The 12,006-nt window shown below is 50.9% G+C and overlaps 1 protein-coding gene across 2 annotated transcripts; it reads right to left on the reverse strand.

The window, feature by feature from the left end:
* Nucleotides 1-855: 855 nt before the first annotated feature.
* Nucleotides 856-10,589, reverse strand: LOC116596131 (b(0,+)-type amino acid transporter 1-like). 2 transcript variants are annotated; one of them, XM_032353210.1, is made up of 6 exons: nt 9,767-10,584; nt 5,707-5,840; nt 5,403-5,532; nt 4,128-4,252; nt 2,195-2,282; nt 856-1,698 (listed from the first exon to the last, which is right to left on the reverse strand). In XM_032353210.1, the coding sequence occupies exons 1-6, from the start codon at nt 10,517-10,519 to the stop codon at nt 1,465-1,467; spliced, it is 1,464 nt and encodes a 487-aa protein (XP_032209101.1). In that variant the 5' UTR covers nt 10,520-10,584; the 3' UTR covers nt 856-1,464. The 2 variants fall into 2 exon arrangements, with proteins under 2 accessions (XP_032209101.1, XP_032209102.1); XM_032353211.1 differs by lacking the exon at nt 4,128-4,252 and having other exon boundaries at nt 1,542-1,698; nt 9,767-10,589.
* Between the last annotated feature and the right edge of the window lie 1,417 nt (nt 10,590-12,006).

Consider the following 12,006-nt stretch of genomic DNA (forward strand, 5'->3'; position numbering starts at 1 on the left):
AAGACCTCCAAATGACAGATTTCAGAGAGTTTCCAGGCTGGCGTACACATCAGGGTGCCAGGTAGGCGACATATCCAAAGAGAGCATAGCATGAGCTTATAATAGTAAATCATGTGTTTTCCAGAGATACTGAGTCATTCTAGCAAGTGATTGACTGTGAAGGGAGGGGCTTAACCAAGTTGGGCAGAAGCATGGGTATCCAGGGAGCCAAGAGTTGAGGCTGAAGTCTACCCCTGGTGCCTGAGCCCTTTAGCTTTGAGAGGTCTGCATCAACTCATAATAGTATCAGAATTGAACGGAATCACTGGACACCCATTTGGTGTTGCAAAAATGGAGAACTGGTTGATGTGAGAAGAAAACTTAACAGAAAGATCTTGTGGGAGCCTTTTCCATATCTGGGCGATAAAAGGAAGGCCATACACAGGTGTCCCAGGGCAGCTGCGGGAGGAGAGGTGCTGAGCAGTGTCCCTGCCCCTCCTCTTTTGACACCCCCCCATGGACTCGGAACCTGCATCCCCAGTCTTCCTAGGCACTGTCATCATCCTTCCTGTCCCACATTTTCCCCTGGGCAGCCAGATATCTCTGCCCCCTTGCCTCTCTTTAGTCCTATCACCGCATTAGCCTTCTGAGGTCTGTTCTAACTTTCCACCCTTTCTTCTAGAAATTCGACCGTCCTCCCTTTCACCCAAAGCCAACAAAATCCCTCCCTCCCAGGGATCTGTCTCTTGCTTCTTTCTTTGTTCAAGCCATTTGGAGGCTTTAAATAGGAACTAAAGTCTCATGTCTTCCTGAAGAAGGTTTGTCAGACCCAGATCTTTTCCATTTGCGAGAAATAAGAACTCACTCAAACCCACCTGAGCCAAAATTGGAAATTTATTATAAGGTATCACGTTGTCCCAGACAATAAAAAAAGCAGGAAGGACAATCAGATGGCAGTTGGGCCACAGAAGGACAGAGACCAGAACTGAGAAGCAGCCAGGGACCAAGGCTGCTGCCTGCTCAGGTCATACCCCCAGCTCTTAGGCACCAAGGAATTTCTCAACACCACTTCTCTGTGTATCTTCATTCCTCTCTCCATGGGGGCTTTCTCTACTCTGCCCACATAAGAGAAGACAGTCCCACATAGCCTCCAGAATTTACCGTTCCTCAGATGAGGCAACCATCAGAATTCTAACTCCAAGATCCCCAGAGAAGGGAATGTATTTCATGCTGCCCACCTGGAACGTCAAGTAGCTATACCCAGGCAGGCAGCCACATAATACCAATGTGACTGTGGAGGCACAGTTCTTAGAGAAAGGGGGATGCTGTCCTGGTTGGATGCCCCCCAAAGCTTCACAGTAGCTGTATTTAGCCTTCCATTCACTCACTGGAATTATGCGCAACCTACAGAAAATCTGGCAAGGCCACCTGCGTGGGGACAGACATGTCTGCAGCAAGAAGGGCAGTGCTCACCTGTCCAGTCCTTTAGTCCACATTTTTAACAGTTGGAGCAACTTCCAGGAGCAGCTGGAGATACAGGGTGGCCATCTGCAACCACTTGGGCTGGCATCGGAAATAGACAAGCAGGAAATAGACCGGGATGCCACTGAGCAGGAACAGGAAGATGTACAGGAACTCAGTCTGGGGGTGCTCAATGATGGGTGCCAGCACCAGGTAGAAAGAAGCAAGAAGCATGATGACAGGGATGACGGTGGGGACCTGCCAGAGACACAGAGACTGGATGATGGAGAGGCACGGGACAGGGTGTGTGGCCCCTGGGCTCTGTCCCTCCCACCTGCCTGCCTGCCTGTTGCTTCCACCTTCCACCAGCTCCCCTCTTCCTGTCCCTGCCATCATACCTTGCCTAGCCAGAAAAGCCACCTGCTGGGTTATGGGGGCCATCCAAGGAGCCAAGGCTTTGGGACCCAGCTTGATCTTCTCTGTGCTTTGTGAGTCCTACTGTGTGTGAGCCTCCTCTGGGCACGTGTCTCTCATCGTTCTCCCTGAGAGTCCTCCAGAGGAGAAATGAGTCCCCAGCAAGCAGAATCAAGGCCCTAGGACCCAGCTGTCCCTCATCCCCCCCTCCCCAGGAAATACAGACAGACATCTTCTACCAAATATGACAGTGGCCACCCCGGATGAGGCTGTGGACCAATGATCTGCCTCATGCACAGACTAAGGTTGAAGAAAGCCCAACGTTTATTCCGAAGTCTACCTTGTAAGGTCGAGGAAGATTCTTGTTCTTTATCCGCAAGTACAAGAGACAGCCAATGGTGGTTCCATAGGTGATCCAGCCAAGGAAGCTGAAAGGCAAACAGAAGCCACTCGCTACCAGGCCCTGCCCTGGTTGGGCCTGCAAGAGGGGCTGGCCTTGTTGGTGCAAACCCGGGGCACAAGTGCAAGCTCACCAGAGGCCTTTCAGCCACCCCCAGCCCCTTATCCATGGAGGCTAAGGAAAGAAGGCAAGGCTGGGGCACCAAGGACAAGAAGGCACTGGGGGGTATTCCCTCCTCTTTCATCTTCCGTCACCAAGTGACAAGTACACAAGCCCAGGCCCCCACCTGGCTTCAGATCGGACCTTTCTTGCCTGCCCCTGGCCGGACGGAAGAGGACAGTTTTCAGAGGGAGGGAAGGGAGGAGGGAGTGCGTGTGTGTGTCCAAAAGGAAGAGTTTGGTGGAATCTCAAGGAGCCTGTGCTCTCCGCAGGGACCACACTCTCATAGCAGATCCTCCTACCTTAGAGCTGGTGACAGGGTAGGCCGTGGAGCACCCAGACCAGCCCCTGGCCTCTGTCTTTGCCAGTGTGGGTAGCTGAGTGGCTGATGAAGGTCTAACGAAAACCTCACCTGCCCTTGGAGACTGGGTCCAGACCAGGCTGTCCCTGGAGGCAGTCAAGATGGGGAGACATTGTGTCCTCATTGGGATGGGTCATCCTAACATTCTCACTCTGTGCTGGAACATTCTCGGTCACATCCCCCAAATCTCAGTCTAAAGAAACCCTGGGCTCACCATGGGTTTGATTTATTCTTGGCATATCATGAATTTAGCCTTTCTCATGGGAAGAAGATAAAAAGAAAAACCAGGTCTGTTACTCAGTGTTCTGAAGAAAGTCACATCAAGCACTGTAGATCCTGTTCCAGGAAATTAATTATACTTATGACAACAAAAGAGAGAGCACACAATGCGTGAAAAAATTCCTCAGAGAACTCCCTCTGTACCCAGATGGTGCGCTCGCCTGTGGGTGTGAGGACACACCCCCCAACCCTGCTTCAGATGAGGGCATAAAGTTATGGCTGGACGGCTAGGCGGCACAACTGCCCGTCACTTCTGCCCCAGAGAAGGTAATAAAGGGGGTCAGAACATCTCCCCACTTTAATCCAATCACGGACTATACCCAGTGTGGCTGTGAGTCTGCCTTGTGTTCACTAGAGATATGCTGGGCCAGAGTCCTGAGCACAGATCAGACGACAAAGGGAAAATCATGCCACAGCCAAGAGCTGGAGGTAGTGGGGAATAAAGCCTGATGATGGCCTCAACATGATCTCCGCGACAGAGGAAAGGAACAAGAAAGAATTAAAAAATAACAAAGACAGCACAAGCCTTTTGCTCATCTGCCTCTTGGTGAAACCCTTGTCTCATTGAATTTTGGGAAACAGGGCAAGACAGGAGGGAGACACACTTGAATTTGGGAAACAGGGAGCCTGGGTGGCTCAGTTGGTTAAGCGTCTGCCTTTGGCTCAGGTCATGATCCCAGAGACCCAGGATCGAGTCCCGCATCGGGCTCCCAGCTCCACGGGGAGTCTGCTTCTCTCTCTGACCTTCTCCTCTCTCATGCTCTCTCTCACTGTCTCTCTCTCAAATAAATAAATAAAATCTTTTTTAAAAAATCTGGAAATACAACAGGGAGGGAATGGCTGAAATGGCTGAGCTCAGGCTTCCAGAAGCATGCGTGCACATATGTATGTATACATACATACATGTATGTGATAGTTACACATAGGGGCTTCCAGAAGCTTGTTATGTATATATACACACACATGTGCATGAGTGTGCACACACAGAGGACTTTTAAATATGTGAATGAGTGTATGTGAGCATGCACACAAAGGCACCATGAGATACCCACACGGGAGGAGAGTCTCACTTGCCTCAAGAAGTTCACGATGGTGCTGAAGTTTCCTGGGATGACCAGGACCAGAGCCACTGCGGTGGTAAACATCAGGGCCGGAGTTGGTGTGAGGCGATGCACATGAACCATGGACAGAAGTTGGGGCTGGGAGCAAAGCCAGGTGTCAGGCAGCCCCCCAGGGGAGCCAGAGCAGCTCTATGCCCTGGGAAGCTTCCTGTCCTCTTCCCCGGCAAATTCACTCTGGACACCAGTGGGCCCAACCTAATAGTCCCCAGTCTCCACTGCTTCTGGGTATAGATCTCTGTGGCCCACCTGGGGTGAAACCAGGCCCATGATGCAGAACGGGGGGACCTATCCCTCCAGGCCAGCCAAGACCCAGCTGGGAGAGAGTGTAGAGAGCTGAAGCAGGTGCCTGGCCAGGTCGTTCAACTTTCTATTGCTCATCCCGAACACAGGAAGAGGGACCAAGGGTGGGAAGACAGACAAAGGGGAGGAAAGGGTAGGGCAGTTGCCGGTGGAGCATGGAGTAGGACTGTGGGTTATTGTGGTAGACTGTTCTATTACTCAGCAAATAGTCAGTCTCCCCCTCCCAGCCCTATGGGACAAATACTGTCTGGTTCCCCATCCATTGGCGCTGGGCTTGGCCAATGAACTGTGAGCAGGAGTAACACAGCAGAGGCTCAAAATACATTTGTGTGGTTTGGCTTGGTCTCTTCAACCCCTGCCACCTGCTCTAGGCAAAAACATACTTTGGCCTGGGTCCCTGAGACACGAACAGACTCAGAGTCCCAAAAGAAGAAATCTGAACACAAAACCCCAGCCTGAAGCAGAGCCACGGGGGACCCAAGGACTGATGAACAATATGGAATGTTTGCTGTTGTCAGCCCCGGACACCTGGGAGCTGCCTGTTACCCAGCATCATTGCTGCAAAGGCTACCAGAGGGACAGCCCCCTGGGGGAAGGGCCCCCGGGCATCCACATTGGCTCTAATCCTATGGCTTCACCCACTGCCCCCACACCCCCGGAGTGTACAAACATCCCCACCACCTACAAGCTCCACAGTTACCCTGTATGATGATCTCCCAAAACCCGGAAGTCGAAGGATTGGAGTTTAAATGGAGAGGCGTGGGATGCTTGAATCCCATTCTTAGAAAGAACAGGGCTCTGTCTTACAGGGGAAGGCCTGGCTTAAGCTCAGAGCTAAGTTCAGGCAGGAGAAAGCTTAGCCTTTGTAGTCCTTCCAGTGCCCTCCTGCAGCACCCCCACCTCGCCCGGCCGGGACCCCATCTCTCACCATGTGGCCCTCTCTTGCCGCCACATAGCACACACGGCTTCCACCGAAGAATATCCCATTGACGGAGCCAAACGTGGAGAGTGTGACAGCCAAGGGTACCAGCCAGGCCCAGGCTCCCAGCACCTGGTTCCTAGGACAACAGAGGAATCCAAGGAAGGAACTCCAGCAGCAAACTGGAGGCCAACCACCAGGAAACAGCTAGCAAAACATCTAGAGGCAAACTGAAATGCACAAGGGGCACTATCCCTCCCCAGGCTGGATGGTCTGCCCGGCGGCCAAGGATCGCATCACCTGACTTACTCACCCCCAGCTCACGGCCACAGCATTAGAGGAGAGGATCTCACTGGATGACAACACTAGCAGGTAACTGATGTTGACCAGGAGGTAGAGGCTGGTGACCAGAGGGATGGCGATCAGCAGCGCCCACACCAGGTTTTGCTGCAAAGATCCGGGAGAAGAGGCCCCATGTTAGCGGGGGTAGGTCCTTCTCAGGCCCTAGAACACGCTCGTCCGGGCAGTGCTGAGCCTATCCTGGCCACAGGGAATATGCCGGACCCTGGGTGTGCCCCTCGTCCATGTGCTCACAGCCCCACAGCGTGGACACACAAAGAACAGTTGTCCTGGGAGGCCCTGAGGGGCACTAACCAGTCAGAGCAGTGGAGGTACAGAGGGGCTGACAGGAGTGGGGTGAGGAGAGGCGCTATCACCAGAACTTCCAGAATGAGCAGAACCATATGCCGGGCTCTCCTGGAAGAACAGGAGAGATTCCCGCTGATGGGGGTGGGGGCATTCCCAGCAGGGACACCTGTGAGAGCAGAGGCACAGAGAAGGGACAAGAAAGTTAAAGATCTTCCTTCTTGGCTGTTCATTGATCTTTCCAGCTGGAATATTCCAAGCCCACCACGCCAACCCTGCCCAATCTCTGGGTCTCCAGAATGCAGGCCCAGACCACAGGCCATGACTCCCAAGGATCCCACTCTGCCCCTCCATCTCCTCAACTGGAAATTGGGGGTCACTGGGGATCTGTAAAGTGGGACTCCCTACTGCTCTGCCTCTGTGAGGTGTGAGGGTCATCGAAGAGAAACAGAAAGAAGGGCCTGGACAGAGGGGCCTTGGGAACTCACAGCAGGTTGAACTGGGAGCTAAGGGCCGATCTGACCCATGGTCTCCCAGGAAAGATACTGAGGGGCTGGGTGGCTCGGTCGGTTAAGTGCCCGACTCTTGGTTTCAGTTCAGGTCATGGTCTCAGGGTCGCAAGATTGAGCCCTGCATCAGACTCCACACTCAGCGCAGAGTCTGCTGGAGACTCTGTCTCCCTCTGCCTCTGCCCCTCCTGCTCATGCTCACTCTTGCTCACTTGGTGTCTCTCTAAAATAAATAAATTTTTCAAAAATAATAAAAGAAAGGGACTGAGCAGGCATCCAGTAAAAATGGAGGAATCCTCCATTACTGGAGGAACCCTCCAGTAAAAAATGTAGGAATCCATGAAAACTGGGTACATCAGTGTACTCCCTCCCACGTCACACCCCCAGCCCTGGCCATCATCCTGGAGCCAAGAGCAAATGGAAGGAAGGGGTCTCCCTTGGGGCCCACGGAAGTACTCAACTTTCCCCAGGCGTAGGCCACCCTGGATAGACATCTTTAGACTCCAAAGTAGGAGGAAGGAAAAGCTTTCTCTAGGTGTCCTTTGGCTTATAAGCCTTGTGAGGGGCAGGCAAGCACTGAGGAGCCCAGGGCCTCTCCCCTCCATACCAAACGGAACACCAGAACCTGGCATTGCTGTTACTGACACTTACAATGTAACACAAAATGAAACAGAGAAGTGGTCATGCTGTACCAAGAGGCAGGGAGTTCTCCTCCGGACTCGGCACAGCGCCGTCCGGGGGAGAGTTATACCACCGTCCCACACAGACCTCCTTGTCCACTGTAAGGTAAGACCTTTCCCACATTTAAGACTCTCTCCTGGTTAGTATATTTTCTGTTCTTCAAAGTGATATAAAAAAACTAATTTCCAGAGCTTTCTTCAGGCCCACAGAAAACTCTGGAGGGAAGCATGGGAGGAAATGCATGGGGGCACTGAGGACAGAGTAGTGATCTCGGGGACTGTCTTCATGCCTCCTTCAAATGTCCTTGGGACACAAATGTGCCCTGTTCTTTTGAGTCTCTGAGTTCCTGTTCACACTGCTTCTGCATGGCTGTTTTGCCACAAACCTCATCAGCGCTTCAAAGTTCAACTCTAACCCACCACATATGGAAGGCCTGCTTGATTGCTCTGCCTCCTGGGGATCTCTTTTTTCTGAGTTGCAGCAGCAAGCAGAGGCAAGCTTTATTATACCCAAGCCTCTGTCCCATCCTGTCCTGTCCTCTAAGGGTGGGGGCCAGATAGGTGACCGATTCAGCCCAGTTTGCCTGAGACTGTCATGCTTTTAGCCCCAGAAGTCCAGCATTCCTGGGAACGCTTCAGCCCCAGGCAACCAGGAAGGCTGGTCCGCTGACCTAGCAGGTCACTTGACAGATATGTGCAAGGGAAGCCAGGAGGATGGCAATGGAGTCTCATATAAAATGGGTCCTTCCACATCCCCTCTAGCTCTCAAAACTGGGGACCTAAAAGCAAAGGAAGATGCCCCAACCACCACATAGGCATGAAAGCAAATTCCTCATCTTTCCAGTCCTGAAAGTGTGTTCTGTCTGGTCCAGAAGATGCCACTTGTGGCAAAGATGGGCTGGGGGAACAGAGTCCTGGGTTGCCCCCCACAACGGGCCTCATGGTGGGGGACCCTCAGCAGGCAAACACCCACCACGCATGACCCAGCCACATGCTAAGTCCCAGGGAAGTGGACCTCATGTGCTTTTAAACTTAACTCATCTTGGACAGTGCACCTGCCAGCTGATGAGCTATGACAGCAAAGCCCCACCGTGTACCACAAGAACAGTGAGATTTCCTGGCTTCGTTCCTGAACACCTTAACTCTTCGCTCAGATTCATAAGACTGGCCCAGGTTTGACACAAGTTCTGCAGTTTTTTTGAAAAAAAAAGTGTGACACAAAGATACACTTAACATGTGCTTCAGAGGGCGGAGTGAGAACCAGCCTTTCGAATGTCCAGCATTCAGAGCCATGGCTTTGTTTTTGCTTTGAAACCCCCATTTGTCAAAAATGCTCCATACACACACCCGGGGTCAGCAAGCTACAGCCTGTGGACCAAATCCAGCCTGCTGCTTGTTTTTGTAACTAAACTTTTTGGAGGCCATCACCACACTCATTTGTTTACCTATGACTGTTTTCATGCTACAACGGACTTGAGTAATCTTGACAGAGACCTCATGGCCTGCAAAACCTAAAATATTAACTCTCTGATGTTTTACAGGAAAAAGGTGGCTAATCCATGCTCTATGGCATGGGAGCTTGTCTCACTCATCTTTGGCCCCCTTGCTCTTTCCCTCAACCAGCTCTGAGCTCAGGGCCTGGGTTCAGAGAGAGTAGTCTACTCCCCATGAGCTCCCTATAGCTCCCACCCCACCCAGAGCCAACCTGAGCACACACTAGCCATTCACCTCAAATTACAGCTGTTGTCTCCATGCACAAGTGGTTATGCTATCTGACACCTTGAAGCCCCGTGAGGTAGACGGGGCAGCTATGAAGATCTTGTTTCACAGGCCAGGGACGAAGCACAGGGATTTACATGCAAGAATAAAAACTGGGTCCCTGAACTCCAGCCCTCACCCCAATCTCTCTCTTCTCTTGGACTTCAGTCTCCAAGCTCCTTGTCTCAGATTCTCCCAACACTCGCCTTCAGGGAGCTTTTTATCGAGAGCTGAGACATGTAAAGACCCCTTAGCCAGCCTCAAGGGGGTAGAGGAAAAGACTCAGTTCTCATCCTCTGAGAATTAAAGATTCCTGCAGGAAATAAAAAAAAAAAGGAAAAGAAAACAAGTAGCAACCTAAGCAGATATATTTACAGCAAAGAGTTAATTTCCATAATAACTCAAGAGTCCGCATGTCCCAACTATCAAGATAGAGAACAAGCTGAGTCATCAAGCATGGCCTCTTGCTAGTCACATGACCTCAGAATCACTTCCCTCTTTCTAAACCTCAGTTTTCCCATGTGAAAAATGGGGAAGAGTACATACCTCACAGGGCAAATGAGACCTCAGGCGTGATCCTATAAAGTTCCATGCTCACTTGGGAAGTTATTACTCATATAATTCCATACACAAATTAAGGTAGACGGTGGGCTGGCATTCAGGACTGCAAAAAGGGAGCCCCCACTTTCAGCTGATGTCTCATGGTCTTGTCAGCTTAAATAACAATAATTGGAACTGCTGATGTCTGGAGATCTCATGCCCTGAAGAAGTACGGACTCACCTTCGGATTCTTGAGCTCTTCCATCACGTAGTTGACATTATTCCAGCCATCAAAGGACCACAGTCCCTGGTAGAAGGCCATACCGATGCGCCCGGGCTGCTGCGTGGTATTGTGGAAGGCAAACAGAAAGGCGTCCGTGTAGCCACGGCCCTGGCCCAGCACCACAGCCCCACCCCCCACGATGACCAACAACGAGAACACTTTGGCGACCGCGCACACATTCGTCAGCATGGTGGCCAGCCTCGAGCTCCTGCAGTTGACCAGCATCAGCGACAGGATGCAGATGGCTGCCACACCCTTGAGCACAGCCTGCGGCAGCGAGGAGCAGCCACGGTAGAACGGAGCCACTGCATACTCAGCAAAGCTCAGAGAGATGGCCGCGATGGCGGCTGGTCTGACCAACAGCACAAACGTGTAGATAACCAGGAAGGCTGGCAAGGAGCCAAAGATTTGCAGGATGTAGGCATACTCCCCCCCAGATTTGGGTACCAGAGCACCCAGCTCAGCATAGCACAGAGCGCCCATCATGGCCAGGAGACCACAGACTGCCCAGACCACAAGACTGGCCCCGGGGCTGCCTATGTAGTCCAAGACCCCCTGTGGTGACATGAAGATACCAGAACCGACCATACAGCCAGCAGTCAGGGACACAGCACTCCACAAGCCAATCTCCCTCCTCAGCCTTAGCCCCCTGCCACCTGGCTCCAGTCCTGACACCCCCTCACCGCCATCTCTCTCCTGCCTTCTCTCCATCTCAGGACTTCACTAGTTGCTACGTCTAGTTGAGCAGAAGCAGACGCTCTGAGAGATAATCTGTCTTGTGAGCTTCCTGCAGGAGTTAATGATTACAGCGCCTGAGGACATCTGAACCAGAGACCAGACAGCCAGGGTATGGCATTTAGAAAGGACTGAGCCTTCACGGATCTACCAGTCCAGTAGAGGCAGTCTGCAGGAGCTTTTTGCCACAGGAAAGATCAAGGGAAAAAAAGAGGGATTTAGCAGAAATCCCTGCTGCCCAACCTCCCAACACTGTGTGTGGGCTAACAGTTGGATGGGTGCCCCGTGCCAACAGTAAGAATGGTGAGCAATTGAACATCAGGAACCTTAAAAAAAAAAAAAAAAAAACTGCAGTAGTTTTATCAGTCAAGCAATAAAATCCCTATTTTATCGGGATTCCAATTAGAATTGCACGAGCCCTTAAAGGAAGAACCAATATGATTAAAGAAGAGAATTCAAATAGTACAGAACAGAACTTATACCTCTAGCACGAAGGGAGCAGGTGGTTAAAAGTAAGGTACAGGGTCAAGAATGGGATCCTGCACTCAAATCCTAGCTCTAGTCCCCCACAGTTGTGTGAACTCAGACGAGGTCTCTGAACTTCACCCTACTCACCTGCCCATTAATTACAGTACCCACCACATAGGGTAATTCTAAGCATTAAATAGCATAGTCCATTCAAAGTAGCTAGAATAGTAGATAAAATGGAGTAAGCTTGCCCTTTTTATTTTTAAAGGGGTAGCATAGTGTTTTGTTTTTTTCAGATTTTATTTATTTGTCATAGAGAAAGAGCACACGCACAAGCCGGGGGAGCATTAGGCTCCCCACTGAGCAAGGAACCCTATGTGGGACTCGATTCCAGGACCCTAGGATCATGACCTGAGCCAAAAGGCAGATGCTTAATCAACTGAGTCACCCAGGCATCCCCAGGCTTGCCTTAAATGTTAGCTATTACTATGTACCTGAAAGTTTCATTAGTTCCCTAGTTTCATATATATATATATGAACATTATATATGTATATATATAATTACACATGAACATTGTATGTGTATATATATGAATATTATATATGTATACATATTTAAATATATATTTCAATCTTGGGTTATAGAACCGTTACCAGTGTTGTTATAGAAAGGTCAGTGAAACTCACTAGCATTTGGAAAAAAGATGCTGATACCCAAAGTGAGCAGAAAGCTAACTGCAATCTCCCAAACAGGCAGATCTAGGTCAAGGCAGCCATATGGGCTACTTCGATCTCATGTGCATGTGCAGTTAATAAAGCTCTTGACAGATGCAGGAGCTTTGCTGTTACTGGTTCCTGGCGTGTCCTTCCTCCCCTTTCTGCATGGACGCCTGCTTGACATAGGTCCTCTGAAAGGTAGAGACATCTTCAGAAAATCGTGAGGAGGGAACCCTCCAAGATTCAGAAGAAGGTCCTCCAAGATTCCTACCCAGCAG

This window comes from Mustela erminea, chromosome 7 (genome assembly GCF_009829155.1).
Source record: "Mustela erminea isolate mMusErm1 chromosome 7, mMusErm1.Pri, whole genome shotgun sequence".
Lineage (NCBI taxonomy): Eukaryota > Metazoa > Chordata > Mammalia > Carnivora > Mustelidae > Mustela > Mustela erminea.

Coding starts and splice junctions, on each gene's coding strand:
- LOC116596131 (XM_032353210.1), bottom strand. CDS start 10,519: ATGGAGAGAAGGCAGGAGAGAGATGGCGGTGAGGGGGTGTCAGGACTG. Junction 5,533..5,706: donor GCTGTGGCCGTGAGCTGGGG/GTGAGTAAGTCA, acceptor CTGTTGTCCTAG/GAACCAGGTGCTGGGAGCCT. Junction 1,699..2,194: donor ATCTTCCTCGACCTTACAAG/GTAGACTTCGGA, acceptor TGTCTCTGGCAG/GTCCCCACCGTCATCCCTGT.